The sequence below is a fragment of the Tympanuchus pallidicinctus genome, unplaced genomic scaffold, assembly GCF_026119805.1.
Source record: "Tympanuchus pallidicinctus isolate F22 unplaced genomic scaffold, pur_lepc_1.0 scaffold1, whole genome shotgun sequence".
Taxonomy (NCBI): Eukaryota; Metazoa; Chordata; class Aves; order Galliformes; family Phasianidae; genus Tympanuchus; species Tympanuchus pallidicinctus.
The window spans coordinates 104,655,481-104,674,022 of record NW_026294618.1 but is presented as its reverse complement, the minus strand read 5'-3'; the positions used below and the strand labels follow the sequence as shown (position 1 = coordinate 104,674,022).

Genomic DNA, 18,542 nt, shown 5'->3' with positions numbered 1-18,542 from the left:
GGGAGGGAGGAGAGGAGGGAGAGGAGGAGGGACGGAGCGCCGCGGGGCGGGCGGGGCGGCGCCGGACTACAAGTCCCAGCGAGCGGCGGGCGCCGCGGCGAGGTGCCGAGCTCCTCCGCGCCGCCAGGTACCGGGCTGCGGCCGTCGGGGGCGGCCGCCGGGGCGGAGCGCGTTGCGGCGGGGCCGCGCTCGGGGCCGGCGGCACCGCGGCGCTCCGGGACGCCGAGCGGGGCTGGGGGTGCGGGCGGCGCGGGGCGGGGCGGCCGCGGGGGGCCGTTCGTCGGGCCCCGTTCCTTCGCGCGGGGCGGCTGAGAGCGTGCGGCGGCCCCCGGGCCTCGCGCGGGGCTCTGTGTGCGCGGGCGGCTCCGGCGCTCGGCCTCGGCCGTGTGGGCTCCGGGTCGGCCGGCGCCGTGGTCGCGCCTCGCGTCCGCCCCGGCAGCCGGAGCGAACTCCGTCGGGCGCTGCGGTGCCTCAGCGGGCTGCTCCGAGACCGTGGCCGCGCGAGCACGGCCTCCTCCAGCGCTGCCGAAATCGCGCTGCCGGACGTGCGGGCTTGCGGCTCGACCCTGCCGCAGCATAAATGGTCAAAGCACGGGGTAAATGTCAAGCCCGAGCGAGAAAAGCGGGCTGCTCTCAGGCTATCTCTGACGGTACGTTGGGCATCCCTGAAATAGAACGATCTATATGGGCTGTGCGAGCCGCCTGCGCTATTTTAAGTGTTACTGAACCTCACGGCCGGCATCTTTTGGGAGCCGGGGAGCGAGGCGGCCGCACGGTAGGGATCTGCTGTGTACGGGGTGACGAGGGAAGGGCTGAGCGGGGCGGGGGGCGGCTGGGGCGTCTGCGGGTTTGGGTGCGGAGGGGAAGCCGGGCGGTGCGTCTGAGCTGTGGTTTGGGTGCCGTGCTGAATGCTGGCGGCTTTCTGTCCCGAACGAAACGTTTTCGCAGCCAATTGTTAGGCTTGCGAGTAGCGAATAAAGCCGCTGAAAGATCCGGGTGTGAAAAAACCATGGCTGTTGTTTTTTGTTTTTTAGTTTTTTTTGTCCGCCCCTCCGTCTGTCCGAATCGCCGCACCAGATTTGGAAGGTGTGCTGGGGGGGAAACGAGCGAATTGTTTTCTGGTGATCTCAGCCGCCGATGTTCTGTGCTGAAGGAGTGCCGGGAGGCACACGCTGGGGCAGCTGGAGGGAAGGCTGCTCCGTGCTGGCTGTGCTCGGCACCACGGGCGTTCTGTCGGGGCTCCGCACTCGAAGAACACGGGGCTGTGCGAGGCTCCGGCAGCACAACGCCTCTCGCTGCCGGGGAGCGGAGGAGGTGTTGAAGGATGTCCGCGGCTGTTCCTCCTCCAGCAGACTTGGGATCTTGTGCTCGGCTGGTGCACTGTTGTGGCTCGCGGTGTCAGTGGGCTGATCTGTGGTTGTGTGCGGCCGCTGCTGCACCGCGTGCTTGGAGGCACACCTGGGTGTGTAATGCTGTGCATGGCAGGTGGAGGGATGCAGGTGCTCTGCAGGGACCCCTTACCACCACCTGGACAGAACCCGCTGCTTTGCCGTCAAAGAGATTCAGGCTGAGCTTTTTGGCGGTGTGGAGTCACACTGTTTGCTCTGCTCCGAGCATCAGCTGTTGTGTCGGGTCAGTTTGGGGCACCAGGTTTGCCCGGCGTGCCGCCTCCTGCAGCGTGTGCCCATCTGGCTCTGCTGTATCCGTATTTCTCTACTTTGTACCTGAGATCCCCGTCATCCAAAGTGGGAGATCACAAATGTGTTTTGCGTGGCTGCATGCCACGATGCTGGGATCACAGCTTTTGGGGTTCCTCTCCCTCCCTGGCTGTGCCCTCTGTAATCCTTATACTGAACAACTCTAAGAACTGTCCAGAGCCCAGTGTGTTAGTTCCCTGCTAAGAAGTTCTCATAGTAGGGAGCCCCTAAGGATTCCTTCACTCTTCCCACACTTTTCTCTGTGTAAAACCAGTGCGTGTCGGCCTGGTCTGATGAACAGCAGCAAGAAGCAAGATGGTTATGCATCTGTTTGCTTGCAAAGGACTCCTGTCTCCAGGGCAAAGGTGATGCATCTGAAGCACAGCCATGAACTCAGGTGCTGTCACCCAGCACCACCCCTGGGTGTGTGTGAGCTGGCAGCTTTGTTGTCAGGGATGAGCTCTCGAAAAATTTTTCCTGGTAGGTTCGGCCTTGAGTAATTGTAATTGTAGGAAATAACATTGCGACACTGTTTGCTGCGGAGTAAACATCGCTTCTAACACCCTAAGCAGGGCTGTGGGCTGCTGCTGCGCAGGGCCAGGTGACTCCTTGGGATGTGTCACTGTTGTTTCCTGTGTTCCCATGACAGCTTGATGATGAAGCTGCTCCTGGTAGTGATGGTAGTGGCCTGCTCTGTGGGGAGGTTTCCTTGGCAAGCATCTCCAGCTGGCTCCAAGGGGAAGAAGAATCATAGAAAGGCCTGGGTTGCAAAGGGCCACATCCAGTTCCAACCCCCTGCTGTGTGCAGGTCACCAACCAGCAGCCCAGGCTGCCCAGAGCCACATCCAGCCTGGCCTTGAATGCCTGCAGGGATGGGGCATCACAGCCTCCTTGGGCAGCCTGTGCCAGTGCCTCACCACCCTCTGGGTGAAATTTCCCTGATCTTTCTACCATAAAAGCAGTGGTGGTGGAACCAGGAGTTGGACCTTCTTCCTTATGGGTCCCTTCCAACTCAGGATATTCTGTGAGAAATGAACTGCTTTGTAGAAAAAAAAAAAGCTTTGTCTGCCCCAGGAGGAGCACTGGCAATGTTGGCACGGCTGGTGAAATCCGCTCCAAACTTGAGGAGCCTCCTCCAGCATGGCAGAGCCAAGGAGTGGCTTTGAGGAAAATAAACCTGCATTGGTTGGGTTTTTCAGTGATGGCCCAAGGGCAGTTATGGGTATTCCTTCAGAATCACCTAAAAAGTGACTTTGGTGGTCTCCATGGAAACTCTTCTGTCGCTTTGTGGAGGGCTTGTAGGATAGCTGCTGCCTGGCTTTGAGGAACAGAAAGGCATTACAAGGTGGAATCTGAAGGAGAAGTGGCTCTGCAGGAGGGACGTCTTGACCTGACCGGCTTGCAGGGGAGCTTGGCTCAGGCTTGGCTTGGCCTGTGTCCTTTGGTTATCAGTTTCACTCTGGCTCCTTCCCCAGCTCTGAGGAGCTGGAGATAAGGCACGAGCGTGGCGCTGGGCCATGTGGGCACCAGGGCTGTGAGCTGTGGCTCTGCTTGCCTGGAGGGCCTGGGGCTGCCTGGCTCTGCACATGGCTGCTTCAGGAGCAGCATTCTCTTCATGCAAACATAACCACCTTCCAAAAGAAAAATGGGCTGAGAAAACGTGTGGGGATTTTAGTCATCGTTCTGAGGCGTCTGCACAGTTCTTCGCCTTCTGCAAATGCTAAAGTGGAGCGTGGGGGGAGCCTGCTAAGTCTGGGGAGCGGAAGCCGAGCAATTAAAAAGGGGTTTTTCTTTGGGCTGTTTGAAATGCTGACACTTCTCCTCTAATGGCTGCTTTTCAGCTGTGGATGAACTGCTTACGGCTGTGACAGAGGTGCTGTCTGACAAGTGCCTGGGCAGGGCTGTGCTCCGCATCCTTGGGTCCTGGGTGAAGCTCTGCAGAAATCTGCCCTGCTGAATGCCTCGAGAGCTGCTCCGAGCCACCTGCTTGTAGTGTGAGTTATCATCCTACCTGATGTGCAGAGCTACAAACGGTAGGGGGAAGGGGCTTATGCTGATGCTGAGTGATCAGCACGCGTGAGTGCTGCTGTTGCAGTGCACACTCCTACTGGGGACTCTGTTGCTTTTGGAGGGAGGTGTTCTTTTGGGGCTTTTTGAATTGGTTGTCATCCTTGTGGTGCTTTTCTTTTTGTTTTGTTTTGTTTTTGCTTTTTTCCCCTCCTCTGGCATTTCTCACAACTGATCCAGAGACCACACTCTTCCCCCAGCTCTGTTCTTTTCACCTTCCTAGTTGGCTCTCGCTGTGTGCATTCGTTCATGCAGACAAATTGTTCTGGCACGTACATCGTGTGTGTGCCACTGGGGCATGGCTGGCACGCAGCGCTCGCTGCCTTCACAACAACCTCTTGCCTTGTGCTGCCTGCACAGTGCCCCGAGCTTTCTGTGTGGAGGGCATCTCTACGTGCTCTCCTCACTTTGTCGGGTTGCGGTACCCGCACTGCATCTCCTTTCCAAGGAGAGAGCAAGACCATCTTCAGCTGGAAGGCAGATGAGGGCGCAGCAATGTGACCTTCGTAGCTGGCATTCAAGGAAGGCAGGGAGACCCGCGAGACGGATGGTGTTATTTTAGCATGATGCCTTTGTTACAGAGCCAGGTGACGTCTGCCCGGCGTGCCGACGGCCTGAGAAGCATGAGGCTGTGGTGCTGGGAGCCCTGAGGAGCGCCGGGCTCACAGGAGGGATGTTACGGTGGGCGGTGCACCTGGAAGGCGGGCCGCGCAGGGTGAACCACGCGGCCGTGGCCGTGGGACACAAGGTGTACTCCTTTGGGGGGTATTGCTCCGGAGAAGACTATGAGACGCTGCGGCAGATCGACGTGCACGTTTTTAATGCAGGTAAAGGCGGGGCGGGAAGGAGCGCTGCGCTCAGTTATCGGCCCTCCTGCACGCTGTCGCTTAATGCGCTCCGCTCTGTTCTGTGCTGCCCGACGGTGGCTCGGTGGAGGTTTTCCATTCTGGCAGCAGCCAGCTGGTTGGCGTCACACGGGTTTGCACTGTTTGCAAAGCAGCCAGAGTCCATCTTGTAGAGGACCTAGTACGTATCTGAGGGCTGATTTGAAATGTGGCAGTGACGTGCCAGTGAACGTGGCAAACCGTGGCTGGGAGAGGCTGCATTCCTTGATTCAGTGCTCTTTGAACTGAACAGACTGCTGAGCTGGTCCGCAAAGTGCTCCCCTATAATTAGGCTGAAAAATTGCACAGGTGCTTGGATGAGTCCAGCTGGCAACCAAGGGCTGGTTGCTGTGCGTGCTGCCCACTCTGCAACCTCTCCTAATATGCAGACTAGTTTGCTGCAAGGTACAAAGAATGCACTGCTCTAAATCTGGCTTTGGGGAAGGCAGCGGCATGTGCAGGGGTGGATAAAATGGTTCTGTGGGGTTGTTGAGGTGATCGGCTCGTGGTGTGGAAGGGAATGTAGCTCAGGAACTCCTGACTGGACATTCACCTCTAGCCAGAGAGACTGGGCTCTCGCAGTCAAGGCAGTTGAAAATGGCATCAGAGCACTGCTCTCGTGGGGAGCACATTCCTACCCTGCCCAAAGGAATGCTCTTGTATTGCCTTCCCTGTTTACCACTCCTTGGTATTAAAGAGTCATGGAGCTGTGGCCACTGCCTAGGAGGTGCTGCTGGCTTCCCAAGCCCTTGCTGAGTTAGTGCTGTTGGGTTTAAGTGCCAAAGCCAAAGTACTGGGCTTTGAGTGGTCTCTCTCAATGTTATGAAGAGGAAGACCATGTTTTAGGTAGGGAACATCCTGTTTAGCTTGAGTTTGGCTGTACTTCCCCCTGCCCTTCCTGCGTCAGAGGTGGACACTCGCCTCTCGAGGTGCCTGATCCTTTCCCTTTGGTAAGGCTGGCCATGTAATGCTTGCTGTGACTCCTGCACTGTCGTTCTGCCCTGTAATGCATGTTGGCTGCCCTGCCTACTACTGAACGTGACTTGCAGGCTCCAGGAAGGAGAACCTGTAATCACAAGACACTCCTGTTTGTACCTCAAGGTCAGCAGGGAGAGCTGAGGTGTGGATGGGGATAAGAGAGACACAGCTGTCTGCTCCAAAGTTTGGTTTTACTTTTTTTGTCACGTTCTTATTATTTTAATAACAATTATTACTGTTTTTACAAAGCTACTGTGTTGTTTTTCTTAGACTGTGCTTCCAAAATCCAAGTGATGCCTTCTCACCTTGCCTTGCAGTGCATTATTCCTGTGCTGCCCATTCCTTCTGCTTTGAGCATCTTGTTCAAAAACATCACTAGCCTGAAGTAGTGTCATTCATTACCTTCCCCCTTCTTTTCTTTCCTGTTTTGGAGGGTGTATGTGGTGGTTTTGTGTGTGTGGGGGGGGGGGGGTGTCTACTTATGTGTTGTACCTTCCCTCCTGGTTCAAGATGAGCAAGAGCAGAAATTCTTTTGATGTGGTATTGCAGAACCAAAGCTATTTCTGTCCAGATTCCTCCAGTCCTCTGTGCTTCCTGCAGTCTTGCCTGAACAGTGGAAAGCAGTGCTTCCATATTTCTTAGCCACCTACTATTCGGGGTCAGGCACAGCTCTGTCTTGCTTGCTAGATTGCTTCTGCTCCTTATTGTGCAGGGGGAAAACAGAGCCATCAGGCTTTCTGCTTTCATGAACGCTCGCTTGCCCACCATGGGTAGATGGGCAAGCCTGCACAGTGGGCTTAACACAGGCTCTGACTTATACTTCCAGTGTCCCTGCGCTGGATCAAGCTGCCTCCAGTGTGGACAAACAGTCGTGATCAAGTGAGAGAGGTGCCCTACATGAGGTATGGGCACTCAGCAGTGCTCATCGACGACATCGTCTACATATGGGGAGGCCGCAACGACACCGAGGGCGCCTGCAACGTGCTCTATGCCTTTGATGTCAGTAAGTTCCACCTCCTTACTCATCCTCGTCACAGCTGCCCTTGGTGAGACCTTTTCTCTGCCCCGCTGTGCCGCTGCCCAGCTTGTTCTCCTGCCTCTGGTCTCTACAAAGTGGCAGCGTAGAGCAAACAGGGCAGATGAAGAATTGGTGCTGCTGGATGATTCAGCAGGGTGGCATCTGCACACCTGACTCTCTGTGAAAGCCTTTGAATAGAAATTAGTGAAATTCTCTGACAGGCAAATGATTTTGAATTTTTTTGTCAGCTTTGTGCACTCTCAGCGATAGCAGCTGTAACTGAAGAGCTCTCCCTGATGTACCCTTTAGCTGTGGCTGAAGGCTGCAGCAAGAAGGGCTCTCGAGGATTGTTGCTGCTTTCCAGGGAGCTGGTTCTTTCTGAAAGCATGAAGCAGAGTGAGAATCCAAGTGCTGAAGTGGCTGAGGACAGAATGGAGAAATAAGGGCAGGCTTGAGCCAGATTAGATAAATCCGAAGGATAAACTCCTTGAGATTTCAAGTTGCTTTCTTCATTATGCTGTTGTTCCACACAGGTGTTTCAGGGACTGGGTGGACAGGAGTGTCAGGGAAGGAGGGGGGCACATCTGGATTCTGGAGCAAGTTCATTTAAATACAAACCACTAAGTGGGCTTGCAGTGACAAGTGCTTGCTGCTCGGTCGTGAGTTCTCTTTGTTGCCAGAAGTCTTGAAGCCTGGAGCTGCTCTCTGGGCACAGGTTTTCCCCCTTCCCCCGGTACACACAGCTAGGAAGCCACAGCAGATTGCCTTCTATGCAGAAGCCTTGCAGTGGGAGCTGCCTGGTGTCCCTGCCAATTCCAGCACTTTAGCATTAAGTGCAAATTAACTGAAAAGGCCAGCCCTAAGTCCTGGTCCAAACCCCGCGCAGCTGTCTGTGCACACAGTGCCTGTCCTCTGCCAATCCTGGAAAGTGTGGCTGGCACTCCTCCGACTGTGGTGTGAGCTCTATTGTATCCGTTGCATCAGGCTGGATGAGTCCTGGCTGAGTGCAATTTTGTCATTTGGAGATGAAGGCACTGAGCTGACCGTGAGGCAAGGTCTCTTCCATCTGATTTGACACATTATGCCCGGCCAAGCTCTTGCTGCTACCATGTGACTTGGGCTTGGAAGCAGCTCTTGGGAAGGATGGGAACTTGATAGCTGTTGCAGCTTTCTTGCTAGCTGGCCTGCCCAGGATTTTGTTGACCTTGCAAACCCCTCTGTGTGGTTCCAGCTAGAGCCTAGGTGGACTGCTATGGTCATGGGCCAAGTTCAGAGGAGTTATCCTCACGAAGAATGTTGCTTTGGCTCCACTTTTACCACTTCCTGAAATAAGTACAGCTCTTGGCAGCTTGCAGTATTTCAGGGGGGGCTGTGGGGGGACATCTCCGTCTGCCTCGAGGCTTATCTGTGCCTGTCTGTGGGCTCATGGGACAGGTGCCTGTTTGTGCTTGGCAGGGAGTTGCTGGCACAGCTCCACGTTGCCCTGCATGGAGAACAGCTCTGGCTGGATTTCAAGTCCTCCTCTAACTCAGTTCTTGGGACGTGTGGGCTGAGGGCTGAATCCAGCTTGTGTAGGGGTGTGGGGAGCGGTGGTGAGGGGACTGTGAAGGGTGGAGGGCAGGGAAATCTCCCCTGGGTGAGGGGGTGCAGATGTGGCAAGAGGAGCAGATAAGACAGGGAGAGCTGCAGAGGTGAAGATGTGCCCTGCAGCTCTGTTGGCACAGTAACCTTGTGGGTCAGTCACTTCTGGCTGGGTTTTTGAGTGCTAGTTTTCTTCAATTAATTAGTTAGCATCTCCAAGCTGTGAGGTCACTTGGGCCAATTTAGCGTGATTTCTTCACTGTAGTTGAAACTGTAGAGGCAAAGTTGATAAACTGTAGAATCATAGAATATGGTGGATCCAGGTGGAGCTGAAGGCTGGACTGTTCAGTGCATAAAGAATTGGCTGGACGTTTGTAGCCATAGGGTTGTGATCAGCAGCTCTACATTTAGGTGGAGGCCAATCACAAGCAGTGTCCCCCAGGCATCTGTCTTGGTACCAATTCTCTTCAACATTTTTATCAATGACTGAGACTGTGGGATCGAGTGTACCCTCAGCAAGCTTCCTGGTAACACGTAGCAGAGTGATGCACTCAATACAACAGAAGGAAGGGATGCCATCCAGAGGGCCATGAACAGGCTTTGAAAAGTGGGCCCATGAGAACCGAATGAGGTTCAGTAAGACCAAGTGCAAAGTGTTGCCCTTGGGTTGGGGCAGTCCTAGATATGAGTACAGACTGGGAAATGAACTAATTGAGAATAGCCCTGCGGAGAGGGATTTGGGGCTGGCCCTCCTGGCTGCCTGGGCACAGTGCTGGCTCATGTTCAACTTGCTGCCAACCAAGACTCCCAGATCCCTGTCAGCAGGGCTGCTCCCAGTGTCTCACCCCCAGCCTGTTTGTACAGCCAGGGTTGCCCCTTCTCAGGTGCAGAATCTGTCTCTTGTCATGTGGTTGGTGATTGCCCAGCTCTCTAATTTATCTAGATCTCTCTGTGAGGCCTCTGTGCCCTCAGCAGAGTCAGTAGCTCCTCCTTATTTAGCATCATCGGCAAACTTGCTCAAAACACATTCTAGTCCTACTTTTAAGTCGTTTATGAAGATGTTAAAGAGATCTGGCCCTAAAATGAAGCCCTGAGGAGCCCTGCTGCTGTCTGGATGCAGCCTGATGTAACCGTTCACTATAACCCTATAACCTGATCTGCCAGCCAACTGCTCACTTGTTTTTGTCGAGCTCTGTGCTGGGCATTACATCAGAAGGCTTCCTTTGGGCAACTCGGTGGGTAACCTTGCCATGAAAGGAGATTGAATTTGTTAAACAGAACGTTCCTCTCATGAACCGACATTGGCTGCGAACCAATGACCACGTTGTCCTTCAGGTGTTTTTTCAATAACTCTCAGCATAATCTCCATAGTTTTACCAGCACCGAAGTGATGTTGACAGCCCTGTAATTACCAAGGTCTTATTTCTTGCCTTTCTTGAGAATTGCTACAGTCCTTGCCAGCTTCCAGTCTCTTGCACCTCTTGCAAAGCCTACCTGTGAGTCAATAGAAATAACATTGCTCAAGCAGTGCCATACTAATCACATGTAGAACTTGAGCTGTTTGTCACGCTGGACGTTGGCTGTGCCCCAGAGCTGAGGGCCTCTGTTGCTGTGCCCTCTGTGGAAGCTCAGGTAGGCAGCCTCGCTTGGAGAAGCTCGCTGAAGAAGCAGGTGCTGTGTGTGAAATAAGGATTTCTGCCTAGCAATGAGGAATGGCTGTGGAGAGCCCTCCCATCCCGACATCTACTGTACCTTCTTAGCATTGCCTCCTGTTTTATTTCAGACACGCACAAGTGGTTCACGCCAAAGGTGTCTGGAATGGTCCCAGGAGCAAGAGACGGGCACTCAGCTTGCGTGCTGGCAAAGAGCATGTTTATCTTTGGAGGCTATGAACAGCTGGTGAGTGATCTCAAACACTTATTTGGCAATCCCCTGGGAAAGAGGGTATTCCTACCCAGGGCGTTAGCAGAGGCAGGGGGACGTGGGCATATTTATATTGGCAGTTGCCTTCATTTTATAACTCGACAGAGTTATGAGCCTAACCTGGGTAATGAGTGCCATGATTTTTCAGAGGAGGTGGTTGGTAGGTCTGTGAAAGGGGCAGATTTTTTGTTTGCTTTCCCAAAGCATACGGAGTTAAAATATAAATGTTCTATTTTACGGCGCATTTCTCCAACAACTTTAGATAAATAAATAGCAATTATAACAAATGTATTTTAATTTAGCTAAGAAACGCCCAAGAAATGCACTGCTTCCGATTCTGTAGTGCTGTTGTTTTGTCCCAGTGTGGTGCATGCTCCCTGTACTCTGCACCTCTTCTCATGCCTTGCTGAGCCTCTCCAGCAAGCAGCTCTCCTTCCTGTAAGGAGGACAGAGATCATCCTGCACTGCCAGTGTGCTTAACACCCCTTGAAGTAAATCCTTATGCTCTGAACTTAGAAGAGTAAACATCACTTCAGACTATCACCAGACTTGAGGAAAGTTGTACCGCGTTGTTTGGATGAAAGCTGGGGCTGTGATGGCAGTGCCTTGGTTATTCCCCTGGCTTTCTGAGTTCTCTGGCACGTTAAGCCCATGATCTTGATTGCAGCTCTACAAGCATGGGTTGTTTTTAACCAAGGCCAAACAAGCCTGCCTTCTTGGTTTTGCTGCCATCTCCCTTGTCTGGAGGAGCAGAAGTCTGTTCTATTTGTGTGAGTGCAAGCTCTATTCAGCTGCAAGCTGCAGATTAGTGGGATCCTCACCTGTATTTACTCTTGTGTGTTGAGTTTCCTTAGAGTAATCCTAGCTCCTACCTCTCATTGCATGGCCTTAGCAGAGGAAGTTTCTCCACCTTCTTCTGTTGCGGCATGGAGAGGAGGTAAAATTCTGCTGTGTGCATGTCTTGGTGGTAGGAGCCAAGCTCTGAATAAATGGGAAGGTTGCAGGAGAGAAGGAACAGCTCTAAGGAGGGATGAGCTTTACCTCCTTGTTAAGTGCACGTGCTGCTTGCTTGGATGTTTTGGAGCAAGCACCGCGTCTGCTAGGAAGTGCTGGGTCCAAAGGAGTGGTGTGAGTCTCTAGGGTAGCTGCCTTGGTCTGGTGTCAGCAGGCCTCTCAGTGCTTTGGTAACCAGGCTGCGCTGCTGTCTTCCAGGCTGACTGCTTTTCAAACGACATCCATAAATTGGACACCACAAACATGATGTGGACCTTAATCTCCGCCAAGGTCAGTGTCTGGTTTTCATTCTGGTTTGTGGAGAAAGTCTCAGTTGGGCTGTTCTCTGGGGTAGATGCCCATGCTTGTCTCCCAGCTCCTTTTTGGTGTGGCTGGGATCTGCAGGAGAAGGCATATCCCTATCAAGAGGTATCACCTCCCTGGGTAACTTGCACTGTTTCTCTTGCTGTTTTAACCTGTCCCTGCAGGGTACACCAGCTCGCTGGAGAGACTTCCATTCAGCTACCATCATTGGAACAAAGATGTATGTATTTGGGGGCAGAGCTGATCGTTTTGGGCCATTTCACTCCAACAACGAGATCTACTGTAACCGCATTAAAGTGTTTGATACAGAAACAAACTCCTGGCTGGACTCCCCTCCCACTCCAGTGCTCCCTGAAGGTCGCCGGAGCCATTCAGCATGTGAGTGTGGGGCTGCTGGGAGAGGAGAACGTGGAAAGGAGTTCCCATCCATAGCACAAGGGTGTCTACTCCGCTGGGTGGAAGTGTGGGAGGGTGAGGGGTGCTCAGAGCCTGGCTTCTGTGGAGAGCTGCGGCCCGTAGCAAAGCCTTGCGTGCAGCCCTGTGTGTGAAAGTGATATAAGCTAAAGTGGGCAGCGAGCATTGCTCTGCTTTGTGTTTGGTGTTGGGACAGGGGCCTGCTGGGCTCTGCCCTGGGTGGCAACGCTGATGTCTGTTTTACTCCCCACAGTCAGCTACAATGGGGAGCTCTACGTATTTGGTGGCTACAACGCGCGCCTGAACAGACACTTCCACGACCTCTGGAAATTCAATCCAGGTATATCCAGGCTTCTAACTTGTTGCACTGATGGTGCTCGAGGCTCTCAGGTGTGTGAGTGCTCAGATGAACGTACAGTCCAAGGGCTTGCTTGGGGGAAATGGCTGCCATGACCACATAGACAGAAACGTGCTGTGCTCAGTGCCCCTGCACCTCCTCAAACCATCTCCAGCTCTCATTAGAAAAAGGAAATGTTGCTGAAAGGTGCTTATTTGGAAGGTGCTTGGAAAAACCTTTGGTCTGTTCTTTAACGCACAGAACTGATGGCAGAATAAAAGGTATGGGGTTAGTGGAACCAGTCAGCTTAACCTGCAGCATCACCACAGCATGCTCTCTTGGTACTGTGTCAGCTTGCTGGTTCTTGATCTGGTACCCCAACTATCAGTCAACTGTAAGATGTTTTGGAGTCCTCTGTACTCAAACACTTCTGGCAATCCACGAGACATAATTTGATTGCTAATCACTTTGCACAGTGAAGCCTTATAAGAATTGTACATGGTTATGGGGGAGCAGCCAGCTTGCTGTTCCCCAGCTGACCTGTGATCTAGTGTGAGAGCTGCTGAAAGCTTTGGTGCTTTACGTTTGTGATCAATCACCCCCAGCATCGTTGCCACAGGGAGCAGCAGGGGCAAAGGCTCTGCTCTCTGCCTGGTTCAGTCTCCGTTCTCCCGCAGCCAGCTGCCCCAGCTCGAGGAGGATGCTCTGCGTTCTCCGTGGCTGCCAACAGATGGAGCTGGTTCCTGGGCTTCCCCTCCAGATCAGGCCCACGCTGGGGAAGGGGAGCTGACCGCTCCTGCCTGCACAGCTCCCTGTGATGTTAAACCTGCTGCTTTCCACAGCCCCTGGGCTCGAGCTTTGTAGCTGAAAGGCCTGGTTTTGTCACAGTGGCTGCAGGGAGAACCTGCAACTCCTGTCCAGAGCTCTGAGGGCCGTGCCTGGCATCAAAGCAAGCCTCCATCAACAACCCGATGGGAGTGCATTGTTCTGCTTCCAGCAAAGAAGAGGTGGACGGGGAGGGTGCATGTTGGCTGACTGGTATCTGTGGGGCCTCTGTTTTATTCATTTATTTATTTGCTTCTGTGGTTTAATTCCATAACCTGCTTATACCTAGGTCTTGGTCAGGGCTTTGTGACAAGCTGGTGCATTCTCTCACCCCTCTCCCTTTACCTTAGTTTCCCTTTCATGGAGGAAGATTGAGCCCAAGGGGAAAGGCCCATGTCCTCGACGCCGGCAGTGCTGCTGCAGAGTAGGGGACAAAATCATCCTCTTTGGAGGCACCAGGTGAGTTGTAGGGGGCCAATGGTGTGGCTTTGGGGAAGGGTTTGCCATTCCCTTCAGCACAATTTCCTTCCATGCTGTAGTCAGCTTCATTTTGTAGCCACACGGCAACTGTCCATCTAACATCAAGTGTGACAAATTACACACATCATAGCTCCTCTGGAAAAAGCAAAGGGGAAACTGAAGTTGTGTTAACTTGTGAAGCACCTGATGACAAGTCTTATTCTCCAAGCAAGACACAGCTTGGTCTGCTGTGCTGAAGCAGACTTCAGACTGATTTATTCTCCATTACATGCTGCCCTGCTTCTCCCATCAGAATTTCTCCTTCATTGGCAGGACTGGTGTCTGCTGAGCTGCAGAGAGATGTCAGCTCAGCCGGGAGCTGTTTGAGCCATTCACGCAAAGTAGCATTCCCTTCTGTGTACCAGTGTTCCTTAGCAAAATTTCCATTCATAGAAGGGATCCAGTGTTAAGGATTTAGCTGTCAAACACTGGAGTTGGTACTGTCAGGATGGAGAGCAGCTGGATGTGGCCAAGAGCCTTAGCAGCTGCTAAAAGGAAGGAAGTAGCCCATCACCAGGACATGCTCTGCGCTGTCTGAAATGACAGATTGCAGCTCTGGAGCACAGGCCTGTTTGCCAGCATTTACCTTTCACAGACATCTGAAATGCTTTCAGCCCTGCAAATGATTTGGAAAGATTTGAGACTTTCTCTGGGACGCCGGTAGTGGCTTTTTGGGGAGAAGCTGGGGCAGAGGACAAGACAGGGCAGTTGATGGGCTGATGTACCAATGCCTGATGAAGCAAAGGGCCTTCAGCTGCAGAAGAGCTTGGCAGTGGGAGGAGGCATAGTGGTAGGATGCCTGTGTGGGTACGAAGGAGCCTGCAGTGCACGGTGAGGTGCTGAGTTTATCCAGGCTCCCCACAGATACTGGGTGCTGCTCTGTGTAGCAGAAGGCTCGATGGCAGCTCTGGATGCTCTCAGTTGTTGCAGTCTTTGGTAGATAGTGCAGCAGATGAACCTGGGTGTTAAAACTCAGCTGTCCTAACTAACACTAGCAAACCACATTAAATTTGACACCAGTTTTTCACAGGCCAGTCCACCTCTGCCAGACAGACTGGCAGCAGCTTGTCTTTTCCACTGACCAACTTCAGTGTTTGCCTTGTTCTTTTCTGCAAGGTTCATCCATACCAGGCTGGGGTAGGAAAAGCTGCTGGTGGCCAAGAATGTAGCCTGCCTGGATGGAGGGACAGCCCTGCAGGCTGGGGTGGGGGCTGTGCTGGCTTCCTGTAATGGTTATCAGGTGTGTTCTGGAGCCGGCTGGCAAGATAAGAAGTTTTCCAGGAAGTCATTGTAAATGGAGAACTCCCTGCGGTCTGCCTGCTGACCTGTGCTCCCCTGCTGGGGAAGGGGAGGGGAACATACGGATGGGGGGATTCAGCGGCGCCTTGCAGGATCAGCCAGGCAACGGTGTCAGGCACGGCCAGGCAAACCCCTTTGTGTCCTGTCCTTCCTGACAGGGATTCACTGCACCAGAGGCTGTTCAGGAGTTCTTCTGCAGGTGCCTGCTGCCGCATCATCCATGCGCTTCTTCTTGTTTTGCTGTCCTGCCCAGTGCTCCGTCCCGTTGCCTATCTGTGGGTTTTCATTAAGGCCAGCAGCAATCCTGTTGTTTGTGTCCCAGTTCGGTGACAGGGAAGCCATGTGGCACTAAGCTCAGTGCTTCTGCTAGCTGTGTCCCAGGCTTGGTCTCCTCCCAAAGTCACCAGCACTTCACAAACAGGGACCATCTACAAAGGGAGAATGAAGAGGAGATGGAGTACCATAAGTCAGAGTTCAGCTGTATGGGTGCTGATCCAGGTTTGGCTTGGAGCTGCTCTATCCTGACCTAGCTTAGAAAAGCCTGGCTTGGTGAGGGAGAGCAAACAGTTTTGCTGGGTTCTGGCTGGTTCCCTGTGTACTGGGAGCTGCAGCACTCCTGGTCTTGAACTCCAGGCTTTCCCCAGCTGCTTGCAGTTGGGCAATAAAGCCATGAGCGCACTGCGCTGCCTGCTGGCTTCTCTTTGGAAGATAAGAGATGCCCTAGGTCTTCCTGTGACGTGGATGTGAGATTAGATTGTGGTGTTCTTGTATCCAGGCAGCTGGGACTTATCAGCAGCAGGTCTTCTCTGCCAGCAGCAAGCTGTGCCTCGTATTTCTGTGGGGGTGCTGAGGAGTGGGGACACAGGTGCTGCCTTACCTCCTGTCTGATGTGAAGCTTGGTGGGTTATAGGTGGACAGCAAGCAACACTGCAGTGAGAATCACTGCATGAGGTCCCAGCTAAGCAGTAAGAATGTACTGAATTGCCTTGTGGCAAGCCAAAGAATGACTCAGAACACCCTTCCTTTCTTGCAAGATCTCCAAACAGCCATCAGTGCTTGGGCAAAGCACTAATGCTCCAGCACAGGCTGGTCTGTCTGTGCTGGGGGACTCAGTGAGCCATCTCTCAAGTGTCTTTGGCTGCTCCGTCAAGACCACAAAGGCAGAGAACTTCAACTGAGGCTGCCTGTTGTTCCCTGGCCATACCTGAAATCACAGCTTCCTGCTGGTACCCCACGACTGACATCAGATGGGAGCATGGCATGGTGAGATGGCTCAGCTGCAGTCTCTTGAGACTGCTGCCCCCATTTTGACACAGCCGAGCAGCTGTGCACGGAGCCAGCAGTAATTCCTGCAGTCAGACTGAGAGATGTCTGTGCCTGCACTGCTGTGCAGGTGTCTCCTAGCTGCCATCTCTACCTTTCTCATACATCTCAATGGCCGTGCTGAAATCACTGCAGTAGATCTTCCCTGTGTGAGAACTGGAGCGATGAACTCTGTGGCTGTGCAGAATCTGATTCAAACCTTGTGCTATTGTGCTTGGCACACAGCTTTAGCCTGAACTGCAGGGAGCCCAAAGGTAGTCCAGCTGCAGGCTGGGGCAGTGGAACACATGCTAATAAAATAGGAGAACTTGTGCTAATGCAACAAGTACATATGGCTTTTGCAGAAAAAGAGGAAAAGAGCTGCTGCCAAGCCAAGAGGAGACCTCAGTGGCTGCTTCAGTTGTTCATTCCGAGCTGCTACCTTCACTCTTCTGTAGAAAACTGCAACAAAGCATCTTCCATAATGCGCTCAAAGAAAGCTGCTTGGCTTACCACACTCCAGCAGTGCTGAGGTGGTTTGGTACACTGCATGCTTGCTCTGTCCCCAGCAGCATCGGTGCTCTGGAGAGTCCGTGGCATGACTCACAAGCAGCACACTGTGTTGCAGTCTGCAGATGTTCTGTGCTACCTTGGGAAGCGAGAATTGAGGTAGACAGCAAGAGCTGAGCATCCCTGGAGACAGATTGTGGCTCCCATGCCCTGTGGTCTTGCAGTACAACTAGAGAGAGCCTCCCAGAAAGCTGACGTGGGTGTCCAGCTTGATCTTGCCTACCTCACTGGGGCTGCCAGCACTGCTCTTTGGACTGTGCATTGTGCCACTGAGCGGTGTCTGAATTGCCCTAGGTGAGCTGGCTGACCTCGTATTTCCCATTGGGTGCCTTTGCTTGGCTGTGCCTTGAAGCTGGCCTAAGGTCTTTGAAAAGGCATGGTGTGGACTGTATCTTGCTGCACTGCATTTGGGGTGGCCTTTGCCTGCCCAGGCTCCTTGATCTGTTTGTTTTCTAACACATTCTGGGGCAGGCTCACATGAGACAGCATCGCTGTGGACTCTGCACTGGGTTCTCCAGGGGATGCCAGCCCACTGGCTGTGAGGCAGCCCATGGGTCTGGTTTGTTGCACGGAGCTGGCGCCAGCGCACTTGCATTCAGGAGCAGCTGTAGCATCCCATCTCCAGCCTGCTCTTAAGAACCCCTCAGAGGGTTCCAGGCAGGCTGAGTTCAGTCCTGGACTTGCTCAGCCCTTGAGGAGCCTAAAGAACTGGAATTGCTATGCAAGTGTTTTGGCACTGCTTGATGAGCTTTGTTTGGCTTCTGCAGCCCATCTCCGGAGGAGGGCATGGGCGATGAATTCGACCTGATGGATCACTCAGATCTCTACATCCTCGACTTCAGTACGTGAGTGCTCCCTGCACGGTGTGTGCCTTTTGCCACCAGGTGCCTCGTTGAGAAGCACCGTTTCCTGTGGCGTTGATTGCCTGATGCCCTGATCCCCCATAGTGCCCAGATGAGGACTGCTGTGGCTAATCGCCCTCTATCCACAGGCCCTAGCCTAAAGACGTTGTGTAAGCTAGCAGTGATCCAGTACAGCCTGGACCAGTCCTGCCTTCCCCACGACATCAGGTACTGTAGGCCTTGCATTGGAGCTCACCTATGCGTGCTCCCTGGGGCGCTCCAGCCCTGGTTGCTGCACTCATGCTTCTTCTAATCGTGCCCTGTTGTTGTGTTACAGATGGGAGCTCTCGGCCATGACAACGAACAGCACCATCAGCCGCCCCATCGTCTCCTCGCAGGGCTGATGCTGGCTCAGCCTTCTATCACCCTGTACTCACCCCTCCACACACTGACCTCTTGCTCCACTGCCTGCATGAATTTTTAGCCCTTTCAAGCAAGGAACCTATGTGAGCTCCGTTTGTCTTGCCCCAGCCAGGCCTCCTTGGGCCCTTGTTGCATTCAGGGCAGCATGGGTGTGCAGGCAGAGCGTGCCCCTGGGGAAGAAATCTGCGTGCCCCAGCAGCACAGCGGTGAACCCCCATCCTCGCCTGAAGAGCTGCAGCCGCACTGGCCTGGTGCCCTGCCAGTAAGGGCCTGAATTGACTCCTGCCACCAGCCCCAGGCTCGGAACTATTCCTGTGCTGCCTCGTAATCGTGATGACGTTTGTGCCTGCACCCAGTGGTGCTGAGCTGCCCCCAGCACTTGCTTGCAGGCCCAGGGTGGAGCTGAGCCCCTGCACCCAACGTGGGGGCTCTGCTGCCTGGCTCAGGTTGTAACACAGTGACCAGTGGGCGTTTTATAAACACTGAGGTGGAAGTCGCTTTTTTGCTGCTCTGTGTGTCCAAGTCTGGGCAGCTATGCTGGGTGGG

At 53.5% G+C, this 18,542-nt stretch overlaps 1 protein-coding gene across 7 annotated transcripts; it reads left to right on the top strand.

The window, feature by feature from the left end:
- The first annotated feature begins 5 nt into the window (after positions 1–5).
- Positions 6–18,492, top strand: KLHDC3 (kelch domain containing 3). 7 transcript variants are annotated; one of them, XM_052701442.1, is made up of 12 exons: positions 6–127; positions 3,539–3,691; positions 4,346–4,591; positions 6,453–6,629; positions 10,009–10,124; positions 11,361–11,432; positions 11,630–11,843; positions 12,133–12,219; positions 13,392–13,500; positions 17,499–17,572; positions 17,723–17,801; positions 17,911–18,492. In XM_052701442.1, exons 3-12 carry the CDS (start codon positions 4,438–4,440, stop codon positions 17,975–17,977), a joined length of 1,149 nt encoding a protein of 382 aa, XP_052557402.1. In that variant the 5' UTR covers positions 6–127; positions 3,539–3,691; positions 4,346–4,437; the 3' UTR covers positions 17,978–18,492. The 7 variants fall into 7 exon arrangements, with proteins under 7 accessions (XP_052557402.1, XP_052557365.1, XP_052557412.1 ...); XM_052701405.1 differs by having other exon boundaries at positions 17,499–17,576; positions 17,679–17,801; XM_052701422.1 differs by lacking the exon at positions 6–127 and adding an exon at positions 507–650 and having other exon boundaries at positions 17,499–17,576; positions 17,679–17,801.
- Positions 18,493–18,542: the final 50 nt, after the last annotated feature.

Coding starts and splice junctions, on each gene's coding strand:
- KLHDC3 (XM_052701405.1), top strand. CDS start 4,438: ATGTTACGGTGGGCGGTGCACCTGGAAGGCGGGCCGCGCAGGGTGAAC. Junction 13,501..17,498: donor ATCCTCTTTGGAGGCACCAG/GTGAGTTGTAGG, acceptor TGGCTTCTGCAG/CCCATCTCCGGAGGAGGGCA. Junction 17,577..17,678: donor TACATCCTCGACTTCAGTAC/GTGAGTGCTCCC, acceptor GATCCCCCATAG/TGCCCAGATGAGGACTGCTG.